Source organism: Papio anubis, chromosome 11, assembly GCF_008728515.1.
Source record: "Papio anubis isolate 15944 chromosome 11, Panubis1.0, whole genome shotgun sequence".
Classification (NCBI taxonomy): Eukaryota; Metazoa; Chordata; class Mammalia; order Primates; family Cercopithecidae; genus Papio; species Papio anubis.
In genome coordinates, this window is record NC_044986.1 from 37,462,022 (window position 1) to 37,475,210 (window position 13,189).

A 13,189-nucleotide genomic window follows, 5' to 3' on the forward strand; every position below is an offset into this window, starting at 1 on the left:
ATAATGACATCAAATACTGTATTAGATGCTAGAGATCAGGAGAAAGCATACAAAAATACTTGTTCTTATGCTTGCACAAATGTCATAGAGAACAAGATAAAATACTATATTTAGGCAGTATATCCTATAGGAACACAGAAAAGGAAGAAGTCGTGTGATATACATCCTAGTTCTTTCATTCAGTTATTTAATGAGGTCAGTCTGACCTGAGAGTTTAGTCCAGGGGCAAATATAAATCAAGGTTGAAATGTCAAGTTGAATTAAGGTTGTAAGAATTAAGGTCAAGGTCCAGACCTCCAAAGTCAAGACCTAAAATCTCAACTAAAGTACCAAGGTAGGTTATCAGGGAAGGATCCAGAAGAGATGCAGAAACTTGAGTTAAAACATTAGACTATAGCCCTTGTACCAGAATGAGCTTATGGGCCTGCAGCAAGAAAAAAAATCACATGGGTCTTAAATATTAACCAGACATTAACTTTAATGCCTCTTTAATCTGGACCAAACTCAATGCTTACCATATCTCAGTTTAGCCAGCCTGCTCCTATAAATGAACCCTGAAATCTGAGCTGGAGTAACCCATGAATGGTCTAGAAATGGAGAGATACTTATTCTGGTTCTGAATTCTGGGTTGAATTTGAATGGGTAGAATGTAAGTTGGAGGGAAGGAGGAGAAAAATGGGAAGAACAATCTATGCAGAGAAAATAGCATAAACAAAATTCAAGGTAAGAAATATTTACTTTCAAGATTCCTTCAGAAAAAAGGTACACCATTCCAAACCCAGCACCTGTTAGAAAATATTTGAATTGTTGGAAAGTGTCTTGACTGCTGAAGTGTCTGTCTTCTCCACTACATGAAGCCAAGGACAATGTCTTTTCATCTCTGTATTTCCAGAATCAGAGCACAGTATCTGGCTTCAGCGTACACTTGATAAATAATTACTAAGCGACTGAATTGATTTGATTGAGTGATTACAGGCAGGAGAATAGCATTTGCAAAACAAACTGAAAAAAGTCATGTGTATTCTTTATTTTGGTTTTTAGACAATTGTGGTTAAAAAACCACATATAAAATTTACCATCTTAATCATTTTAAGTGTACAGCTCAGTAGTGTTAAGTATATTTATACTGTTGTGAAACAGATCTCCAGAACTTGTTCATCTTATAGAACTAAAACCCTATACCCACTAAGCAACAACTTCCCTTTTCCCCCTCCCTCCAGCCCCTAGCAACCACGTTCTATTTTTATGAATTCAAATACTTAAGATACCTCAAAAAAGTGGAATCACACACATAATAAGCTTGTCCTTTATGACCAGCTTATTTAACTTAGCATGATGTCCTTGAGACTCATCCACGTTGTAGCATGTGTCAGGATTTCCTTCCTTTTTAAGGCTGCATAGTATCTCATTGTATCTATATACCACATTTTGTGTGTCTAACATCCATCAGTGGACATTTGTGTTGCTTCTATCTCTTGGCTATTGTGAATAGTGCTGCTATAAACATGGGTGTGCAAATCTCTTCAAGACACTGCTTTCAATTATTTGGGGGTATATACCCAGAAGTGGGATTGCTAGATGATATGGGTATTCTATTTTTAATTCTTTGAGAGCCTCCCATACTTCTTTCCATAGTAGTTGCACCGTTTTACAATTTCACCAACAGCACACGAGGGTTTAACTTCTTCACATCCCCACTAGCACTTGTTATATTCTGAATTTTGTTGTTGTGGCTTTATAGTAGCCGTCCAAATGGGTGAGAGGTGATAGCTCATTGTGGTTTTAATTTGCATTTCTCTGATGATTAGTGATGTTGAACATTTTTCATATGCTTTTTTGGCCACTTGTATGTCATCTTCAGAGAAATGCCTATTCCATTTTATAATAAGGTTATTTGACTTTTGTTGTTGCTGAGTTTTAGAAGTTCTTTATATTTCTAGATATTAGCCCTTATCAGATAAATAATTTACAAATATTTTTCCCACTCCATAGGTTACCTTTTCACTCTGTTGATTGTGTTATTTGCTGAGCAAAAGGTTTTAAGCTTCATATTGTCTTGTCTATTTTTGCTTTTTTTGCCTATGCGCTTAGTGTCATATCCAAAAAATCATTGCCAAATCCAGTGTCATGGTGTTTCCCCCCTACATTTTCTTCTAGAATTTTTATATTAGGGAATTTTATTTTGCTTTTAACAAAGTCTCAGATAATTTTATAATGCAAAACTCTTGAATCTGAGAGCACTAATCAAGACCAGTCTTTGGTTTTAAAATGTAGATTGCATTATCATTTAACATCCTAAAGCTTCTCCAGCAGTCTAACTTTTCTATAAGAGGCTTAAGGGTGGGTGAAGAAGCTGTCCTATTTCGAGGTCCTGAAATTCTCTCACAAATTTTGAACTCCCTGAGGGGCTCTGGATTTTGTTGTCCTACTAGGAAACTGGTAAACAGGAATTCCTCTTGGCCTAATGAATCTTCATCTCTACTTTAGAATGAATAGACTAGAGCTTCACCTCACTTCCAACATATTCAGCCTATGTATTCCAAAATAAGTAGTATATTACCATAATAGCATCTGGAGGTACTGACAGTCAATTAATACTCTTACTTCAAGTATCTATAATAAAAGGATTATGTCCCCTATACACTGAACATCTGAATGGAGAATTAAAGTGTTGGTTACGTGATGTCAATCATGTGGATGTTTTTCTAAAAGTCTGTGTATTTGTGTGTATATGCCTAGAAAAAGTAACCAATTCATTAACTGTTTAACTTTTTATGCAGCTATTTTGGCATTGTGTGATACAGCATTGAGTAATTTTACAGTTTTGACAACGGTCTGCTTTATCTTATTGGCCATGAGATTTTGAGTTATCAAATGAGTTGTTTTTCTGTCCACAAATATGCTGAATGTATCTCTCAAATACACTGAATTAATAAAAACAGAAAAAAAGGAGAGTGAGGGGAAGCTGTAACTATGTTATGCCCAATTCTTTTTAAAATTAAATAACAAATATTGGCCGGGCGCGGTGGCTCAAGCCTGTAATCCCAGCACTTTGGGAGGCCGAGGCGGGCGGATCACGAGGTCAGGAGATCGAGACCATCCTGGCTAACATGGTGAAACCCCGTCTCTACTAAAAATACAAAAAACTAGCCGGGCGTGGTGGCGGGCGCCTGTAGTCCCAGCTACTCGGAGGCTGAGGCAGGAGAATGGCCTGAACCTGGGAGGCGGAGCTTGCAGTGAGCCAAGATCGCGCCACTGCACTCCAGCCTGGGTGACACAGCGCGAGACTCCATCTCAAAAAAAAAAAAAAAAACAAAAAAAAACAAAAACAAAACAAAAAAAAAAAACAAATATTCTTCAACTTCATTCCCTACTTCAAATGTTTCAACTCAGCTCAACTCTCTACTGTAAACACTTCAATCCCCAAACACCACAACAAAGCAATACTTACAAATATTCAGGGACTAGAGGGACAGAATGAGATATTTGTTTGTGTAAGTATAGCAATCCTCTCCTATGCTTCCTAGGTTCAGGACACACTTTTTCCCTTGTAATCTACTTCAAAGAGATTGTGCTATTTCATTTTCTGGCCCTTTAGTCCATACATTTAACTTTCAGCTGCATTTGGTTTAGCAACATATTATGCCAAACAATCAAACAAGCAGAATGAATGTTTTATGGGATTTATAATGAAAGAATTTCATTGGCAATTGCAAGATGGCTGAATGATTGAATAGGAAGTAAAGAATAAAGACTAAAGGTATTTGAAAGTCCCTGTCTCTTACCTCTCTGCCTGACTGAATATTCAGCTAGCCAATTATCTAAAAGACAACTGATATTTCGTTTGAAAATGTTGGCCAATATTCTGAATATTTTACTTTAGTCGATATGTAGATACTTGGAAGTCATCCAAACAATTAATAAATGCTTAAAATTTTTACTCCAGATGTTTGTCTTTATCTAAAACATCGAGAAAATAAAATCAATTGATGGTAACTGCTAAACTCATGGCACTGTTGTAAAACAATCACCACTTTTTAAAAGTGATTCTAAATACATTTTTTTTTTTTTTTTTTTTTTTTTTGAGACGGAGTCTCGCTCTGTCACCTGGGCTGGAGTGCAGTGGCCAGATCTCAGCTCACTGCAAGCTCCGTCTCCCGGGTTTACGCCATTCTCCTGCCTCAGCCTCCCGAGTAGCTGGGACTACAGGCGCCCGCCACCTCGCCCGGCTAGTTTTTTGTATTTTTTTAGTAGAGACGGGGTTTCACCGTGTTAGCCAGGATGGTCTCGATCTCCTGACCTCGTGATCCGCCCGCCTCGGCCTCCCAAAGTGCTGGGATTACAGGCTTGAGCCACCGCGCCCGGCCTCTAAATACATTTAATGAGTGTGAACTTGTAGCACTTTTGTATACTCAATGCATTTCATTTCATGATCTGTGTTACATTTGTTTTTATCTTTCCTTCAAAACTTTAATTATTTTTCAGAACAAAATTTGTGATAATTTTAAATTAAAACCCATAGACAGCAAGGATCAAAATTTGGAAAAATAAGTATGTAAGGAGAGAGCCTAGCATGAAATTTCATTATTTATTAGGCACTAAGTTAAATCTAAGCTTACCAGGAACCAAGTAAAAATGGAAATATGAAGGTTTCTAAAGCTTTATTTGTTTAAAAAAGAAAACAAGACATAAATTTGTTTAGGAAATGACTGTTCCCTTGTACTAAATTCTAAGGTTAATTTATTACATCAGTTCTTGTATCTGAGACTTGTGCAAAGTAAGAGATGATCTATGTTTTGTGAAGAATGTAGAAAAATGCATTGTATGATAGTTTTACATTTAACAGTAAATGAAAAGCAATATACTATGATATTTTATCATAACTCAGTTAAGTAATCTAAGTAGCTGTGCTAATTGAGGCTGTCAGTGTGTTTTTCTTCATACTTAATACAGCAAAGTCCAAAGTCTGCCACCTTGAAGGTTATAGTCTTTGTTAAACTAGATTTTTTTGTGCAGAATGTCAGCTGGGGCGTAATAACTTTTACTAACTTGAGAATGAGAGAAGATGGGAGGAGTGGAGCTCAAAGTTAACACAAATTCCAATGTATAATTCATCTGTGTTTTCTTCCTCTAGTACTTTGGAAGTGTTGCTGAAATCATCAAGAATCATCAACATAGTCCTTTGGTTCTTATTGACAGTCAGAATAACACAAAAGATTCCACCAGACTGAAGTATGCAGTTAAAGTTTCATAAAGGAAAAAAAAAAAGATCAATAACATTGCTTCAGACATTTTCCCCAAGTTTCTGCTTTTGAGAAAAAGTCCCAAAACTTCATATTTTGGATTAGTAAAATGGAAGATGGAGTCAGCTACTGAGTGGTCATCCATTTCTTTTTAAGAAGCTCACATGGACTTGTTCTACCTATTGCCTGACCTGATGAACTGTTAGTATCTGGTGAGGTTGAGTTATCATGCTACCAATATGTTCCAAATAAATATCTTTATTTTAAAAAATAAATGTAAAGTATATTATCAAAATAAGAAAATAATGCTCTTGCACAGAACAAAGTGGCTGGAAATTTAAACCTCCACAATGATTATTGGTACACTAATGTAGCTGGGCTCACCACTGCCAATGCTTGATAATTAAATCTTGGTTAAAATTTTAATTTGTAGAAAATAAGGTATTACAGGTAATGTATAATATCTGTAAGTATAGGTAAGAAGGATGTAATGGTTCCTTTTTGTGAGCACTCTCAACCATGGGAGATACATATGGATATGAACTTTCTATAAGTTCTTGTCTAGGATTATGCTGTTAGTTTTGCTTACTAAAGATAATTACACCCTCTTTGATTTGCATATCTATCAGATAGAACCTAAACTTGATATGAGGTTTATATTAGTCCATTCTCATGCTACTAATAAAGACATACTCGAGACTGGGTGATTTACAAAAAAAAAAAAAAAAAGAGGTTTAATGGACTCACAGTTCCACATGGCTTGGGAGGCCTCACAATCATGGCAGAAGGCAAAGAAGGAGCAAAGGCATGTTTGACATGGTGGCTGCACAAGAGAGCATGTGCAGGGGAACTGCCCTTTATAAAACCATCAGATCTCATGAGACTTATTCACTATCACAACAACATGGGAAAACCCGCCCCTATGATTCAGTTACCTCCCACCAGGTCCCTCCCACTGTATTTAAGGATTATGGGAGCTACAATTCAAGATGAGATTTGGGTGAGGACACAGCCAAACCATATCAAGTTTCAAAGTGGAGTGACAGCAAAGCTAGACTAAAAGCCAGTTCCTAGAGAAATATCCCACAAAACCAGGGCAGAAAAGCAGACATTGGTGAACACCAAGGAATAAAAGATACCATCATGGAGAATCAGGTCCGAGGTCTTAGATCATCCCAGAAATGTATCATACTTTGTCATATATTTCTACTGTGTACTTCAGATAGCACTGAAATGATAAAGCAGCTAATTAAGCCTAATAATTAATTGGGGAACACACTTGGCCACTGCATAAGATAGCAATCTATGGACGTATTTTGAAAGGCTAGAAGGTAATAATTTCAGAGTAACTCATGACTCAATCGTAAAGATAATTGTATATTTAAATGTCATACACTTTCATAATTACCACCTATGTTATGGATTGAATTGTGGTTCCCCCAAAAAGATATGTTGAAGTCCTAATCCATAAGGCCACATATCTCAGAATGTGACCTTATTTGGGAATGAGGTCTTTACAGATGTAGTCAAGATAAGATGAGGTCAGTAGGGTGGGCCTTAATACAATGGTTGGTATAAAAATAGGAAATTTGGATGCAGGCACAGAGAGAAGACTATATGAAGAGACACACAGGAAGAATACTACTGGTGATTCCATCCTGTATGGCTGTTCTCTTGAGCAGTGGTCATTTATCTCTGTCTTCTTTCTCTCCCATCTAAACGTGTGCCGCCACCCAGTGGAAGATTCGATGGACATGGACATGAGCCCCACAAGGCTCAGAACTATCTTTTCAGTTTTGAACTAAAGGCTGACAACGATTATCACTTTAAGATGGATAATGATGAAAATGAACACCAGTTATCTTTAAGGACGGTCAGTTTAGGGGCTGGTGCAAAGGATGAATTGCACATTGTTGAAGCAGAGGCAATGAATTATGAAGGCAGTCCAATTAAAGTAACACTGGCAACTTTGAAAATGTCTGTACAGCCAACAGTTTCCCTTGGGGGCTTTGAAGTCACACCACCAGTGCTCTTACCATTGAAGTGTGGTTCAGGGCCAGCGCACATTAGCGGACAGCACTTAGTAGCTGTGGAGGAAGATGCAGAGTCAGAAGATGAAGAGGAGGAGGATGTGAAACTCTTTAAGGATATCTGGAAAGCAGTCTGCCCCTAGAGGTGGTAGCAAGGTTCCAGAGAATAAAAGTAAAACTTGCTGCTGATGAAGATAATGATGATGAGGAAATTGAAGAAAAGCACCAGTGAAGAAATCTATATGAGATACTCCAACCAAAAATGCACAAAAGTCAAATCAGAATGGAAAACACTCAAACCCATCGTAAACACCAAGATCAAAAGGACAAGAATCCTTCAAAAAACAGGAAAAAAACTCCTAAAATACCAAAAGGGTCTAGTTCTGTAGAATACATTAAAGCAAAAATGCAAGCAAGTATAGAAAAAGGTGGTTCTCTTCCCAAAGTGGAAGCCAAGTTCATCAATTATGTGAAGAACTGCTTCTGGACAACTGACCAGGAGGCTATTCAAGATCTCTGGAGTGGAGGAAGTCCCTTTGAGAAAGCAGTTTAAACAATTTGTTAAAAATTTTCCATCTTATTTCATTTCTGTAACAGTCGATATCTGGTTGTCCTTTCTATAATGCAGAGTGAGAACTCTCCCTAACGTGTTTAATAAATGTTGTCTGGGTTCCATTGCTAAGAATGTGTTGTCCAAAATGCCTGTTTAGTTTTTAAAGATGGAACTCCACCCTTTGCTTTGTTTTAAATACACATGGAACGTTATGATGGGACGTAGTGGTAGCAGTGGTCAGACATGGAAATGGTGGGGAGTCAAAAATACACATGTGAACTAAAACTCAGTATTTTAATAAAGTAGCACAGTTTCTATTGAAAAAAAATTACTACATGAAGATGAGGGACTGGAGTGATGCATCTGTAGGCCTGGGAGCTGCAAAGATTGCCTGCAAACCATCAGAAGCTAGGAAGAGGCAAGAACAGACTTCCTTTCAGGTTTTAGAGGGAGCATGGCCCTGATGGCACCTTGATTTTGGATTTCAAGTGTCCGGTACCTGAAGACAATAAATTTCTGGCTTTTTAAGCCACCCAGTTTATTATGGTGGCCATATAAATTAATAAAATTTATATGCATTTTTTACATTCAGGTATATAGGGGTTTGGGAAATTTTGTATGGAAAGGTTTTTTTTTTCTCCTTTTAGGAAAACCATTGAATCATTTAGAATGTACTAGAAAGGATGACTCATAATTTAAACTGGGAAACTGGGGTAATTTTTTGGTAAAGCAGAGCATCTGTTTGTAGTATGTGGTATCAGCTCTCTAGTTTCAGTTTTCCTCAGTGTTACATGGAATTATTTTCTATTTAAGTAAATCCTCATTAATTCCCGCTGCTACCACAGCAACCCTGGCTCCATAACAACCTCTTCTGCCTCATTCCTCCTCTCCTCCTCCAAGTGTCCTACTACAGCTAGGTGATCAGCATAGCCGTTAAGATTATACTAATCCTCAGTTGGTTGATATTCAGTACTGTGTGGTGGACTTCTTGGAGCAGAGGCTGGGAGAACTTCTGAGAGATAGGCCATTCTCTGCTAAGGGCTCTACTCCTCCCCAGCTGGGAGAAATACCCAATCCAACATACCAGTCTTTTCCCTCATCTTGCAGAAGAGTCCACTGAGGGTGATCCTACCTGCTTCTCTAAAGCCCACCTCTGCAGGTGATATTCTTGATGAGATTAGAAAAATCTTTAAGACGCTGGGCATGGTGACTCATACTGATAATCCCAGCAGTTTGGCAGGCCGAAGCAGGTGGATCACTTGAGGCCAGGAGTTCAAGACCAGCCTGGTCAACACAGTGAAACCCTGTCTCTACTAAAACTAGAAAAAATTAACTGGGCATGGTGGCACTCACCTATAATTCCAGCTACTACTCAGGAGGCTGAGGCATGAGAATCACTTGAACCCGGGAGGCAGAGGTTGTAGTGAGCCAAGATCATGCCACTGCACTCTGGTCTGGGTCACAAAGTGAGACTCTGTCTCAAAATAAATAAATAAGAAATTTCAAAACACCTGTCTGTGATCTCAATGTCTCAATGGCTGACAAATAAATGGTTTTGCATAAAGAAATTTTCAGGCAAGCTAGGTGGTGGAATAGGAGACACTAGTCAAGAAGTACATGTGTAGCAGCTGAAGAAGGAAAAAACAAAACAAAACAGTTCTTGTTCTCCGTTGCAAAGTAGATTGCAGCTATAGTAGTAGGAAGGCTGTTCAAGGTTGTTCAAAAGGACAATAGACATGAAGAAGCTAGGTCTGTGACCAGCACAAGCCTAAACTGTGTTATCATGAGTTAGCCAGAGCAATGGTTTGGAGACTTTGCACTCTGGGAGCTAAACTACTGTTACCATAGTAGCTGGGACAGTCTTGCCTAAAAGTAAGTCCCAAAGAACAGAATTCAGTGATGTGAGACAAAACCAGCACCACATGAGACATGTTCTTAAAACAGGGCTGAATTCCTCTCCTTCAAAATGGTCTTAAGACACCATATAACTCAGCTTCTATTTCTAGGTAAGGGTAAACAATATCTTTCCAGTGATGACTCAAGAGCTAAAGTAAGCTAGTTGTGCGTGATAAACATTACCTCCTAGTCCCCTAACCAAAATCTTCTGTGCAGACATAAAAAGTGATCTGTGGATAACTCTTCAAATGAACCCATCTATAAATATTTTAGAACATGTAGTAATTATAATTGTGTATTAGGAAGATCTCAAATATTCTTTCTACATCTATGGTTCTTAATCTTTTAGTAGTTACAACATTCTTTGAGAATCTGATGAGAACTATGGGTCTTTGGCCTGAGGAAAAATTCATTTATGTATATACACAGAAACTCACATCAAATATCATGAGATTCCTGGACCTCTGGGGGCCTATCCATGGACAAAAGGTCCAAACATCCAAGACTAAGGACTCAACATTTTTCTTAAGCTTTGATGCATCAAGATAGACATATTATTCTACTAAACATGTGAATGAGCCTAAAAGTAACTCCTCCATTAGACAAGAAGGAGGATACTGCTGTGGTCTAGGGCAAGTTATTTGGTGTGAGTTGCAATAATTCGAATCCCAGCTTTACCAATAACAGACTGTGTGAACTTGAGAAAGTTATTTGTCTTGTTTCTCCATTTGTAAAATGAAGATAATAATGCAACCTAGGCCAGGTGCAGTGGCTCACGCCTGTAATCCCAGCACTTTGGGAGGCTGAGGCAGGTGAATCACGAGGTCAAGAGATCAAGACCATCTTGACCGACATGGTGAAACCCCATCTCTACTACAAATATAAAAATTAGCTGGGTATGGTGGCATGTTACCTGTAGTCCCAGCTACTCAGGAGGCTGAGGCAGAAGAATCACTTGAATCCAGGAGGCGAAGGTTGCAGTGAGCCAAGATTGTGCCACTGCACTCCAGCCTGGCAACAGAGAGAGACTCCGTCAAAAACAAACAAAAAAAAAGCAACCTACATTATGTTATTGTTCAATGAGGATATTAAGAATTGTAAAAGCTGCTCCATTCCAAGATGGCAATAGGAACAGCTCCGGTCTGCAGCTCCCAGTGTGATCGATGCAGAAGAAGACAGGTGATTTCTGCATTTCCAACTGAGGTACCTGGCTCATCTCACTGGGACTGGTTGGACAGTGGGTGCGGCCCATGGAGGGTGAGCCGAAGCAGGATGGGGCGTCATCTCACCCAGGAAGTGCAAGGGGTCAGGGAATTTCCCTTTCCTAGCCAAGGGAAGCTGTGACAGACTGTACCAGGAAAATCGGGACACTGCCACCCAAAAACTGCACTTTTCCAATGGTCTTAGCAAACAGAACACCAGGAAATTATATCCAGCGCCTAGCTCAGCGGGTCCCATGCCCACAGAGCCTTGCTCACCGCTAGCACAGTAGTCCGAGAGCTAACTGTGAGGCGGCAGCCTGGCTGGGGGAGGGGCATCTGCCATTGCTGAGGCTTGAGTTGGTAAACAAAGTGGTTGGGAAGCTCAAACTGGGAGAAGCCCACCGCAGCTCAACAAGGCCTGCCTGCCTCTGTAGACTCCACCCCTGGGGGCAGGGCATAGCTGAACAAAAGGCAGTAGAAACTTCTGCAGACTTAAACGTCCCTGTCTGACATCTATGAAGAGAGCGGTTGTTCTCCCAGCATGGCGTTTGAGCTCTGAGAACGGACAGACTGCCTCCTCAAGTGGGTCCCTGACCCCTGTGTAGCCTAACTGGGAGACGCCTCCCATTAGGGGCCAACTGACACCTCATACAGCTGGGTGCCCCTCCAAGATGAAGCTTCCAGAGGAAGGATCAGGCAGCAATATTCGCTGTTCTGCAATATTTGCTGTTTTGCAGCCTCTGCTGGTGATACCCAGGCAAACAGGGTCTGGAGTGGACCTCCAGCAAATACCAGCAGACCTGCAACTGAGGTATTGGAAGAACCCACTCCCAATGTTTAACGTGGGTTCTTTTCTATTTCCTAAGTGTCTCGGCTGGTTTGAGAAATAAAGGGAAAGAGTACAAGAGAGAGAAATTTAAAGCTGGGTGTCCGGGGGAGACATCACGTGTCGGCAGGATCTGCGATGTTCCCCAAGCCGAAAAACCAGCAAGTTTTTATTAGTGATTTTCAAAAGGGGAGGAAGTGTACGAATAGGGTGTGGGTCACAGAGATCACATACTTCACAAGGTAATAAAATATCACAAAGCAAGTGGAGGCAGGGCGAGATCACAGGACCACAGGATGGGGCGAAATTAAAATTGCTAATGAAGTTTTGGGCATGCACTGTCATTGATAACATCTTATCAGGAAACAGGGTTTGAGAGCAGACAACCTGTCTGACCAAAATTTATTAGGCGGGAATTTCCTCATCCTAATAAGCCTGGGAGCACTACAGGAGACCGGGGCTTATTTCATCCCTTCGGCTTCGACCATAAAAGGTGGCACGCCTTAAAGGGGCTGTCTATAAGCCTACCTTCAGGGCGCATTCTCTTTCTCAGGGATGTTCTTTGCTGAGAAAAAGAATTCAGTGATATTTCTCCTATTTGCTTTTGAAAGAGGAGAAATATAGCTCTGTTCCATCCAGCTCACCGGTGGCCAGTTCGAAGTTACCTCTCTTGTTCCCTGAACATCGCTGGTATCCTGTTCTTTTTTTAAGATGCCCAGATTTCGTATTGTTCAAACACAAATGCTCTACAAACAATTTGTGCAGCTGACACAATCACAGGGTCCTGAGGCGACATTCATCCTCCTCAGCTTACGAAGATGATGGGATTAAGAGATTAAAGTAAAGACAAGCATAGGAAATCACAAGGGTATTGATTGGGGAAGGGATAAGTGTCCATGAAATCTTCACAACTTATGTTCAGAGATTGCAGTACATACAGGCATAAGAAACTATAGAAGTATTAATTTGGGGAACTAATAAATGTCCATGAAATCTTCACAATTTATGTTGTTCTGCTACGGCTTCAGCTGGTCCCTCTGTTCGGGGTCCCTGACTTCCCGCAACATGACGGGCCTGACTGTTCAAGGAAAACTAACAAACAGAAAAGAATAGCATCAGCATCAACAAAAAGGACATCCAAACCAAAATCCCATCTGTAGGTCACCATCATCAAAGACCAAAGGTAGATAAAACCACAAAGATGGGGAGAAACCAGAGCAGAAAAGCTGAAAATTCTAAAAGCCAGAGTGCCTCTTCTCCTCCAAAGGATTGCAGCTTCTCTCTTTGCCAGCAATGGAACAAAGCTGGATGGATAATGACTTTGATGAATTGACAGAAGTAAGCTTCAGAAGGTCAGTAATAACAAACTTCTCTGAGCTAAAGGAGGATGTTCAAACCCATTTCAAGGAAGCTAAAAACCTTGAAAAAAGATTAGACAA

The 13,189-nt window shown here is 39.8% G+C and overlaps 1 protein-coding gene and 1 pseudogene across 3 annotated transcripts in view; both read left to right on the forward strand.

Moving 5' to 3' along the window:
* The window catches only part of BLNK (B cell linker), an 80,509-nt gene extending 74,995 nt beyond the window's left edge, over window positions 1-5,514 (forward strand). For all 3 annotated transcript variants that reach the window (XM_009215068.4, XM_003904061.5, XM_009215067.4), the window contains one exon: window positions 5,135-5,514. In XM_009215068.4, coding sequence (XP_009213332.2) covers window positions 5,135-5,254 — 120 coding nt within the window. In that variant the 3' untranslated portion in view covers window positions 5,255-5,514. The remainder of the gene's footprint in view (window positions 1-5,134) is intronic.
* A 655-nt stretch (window positions 5,515-6,169) lies between these two features.
* LOC101004117 lies at window positions 6,170-7,958 on the forward strand (annotated as a pseudogene).
* The last annotated feature ends 5,231 nt before the right edge of the window (window positions 7,959-13,189 follow it).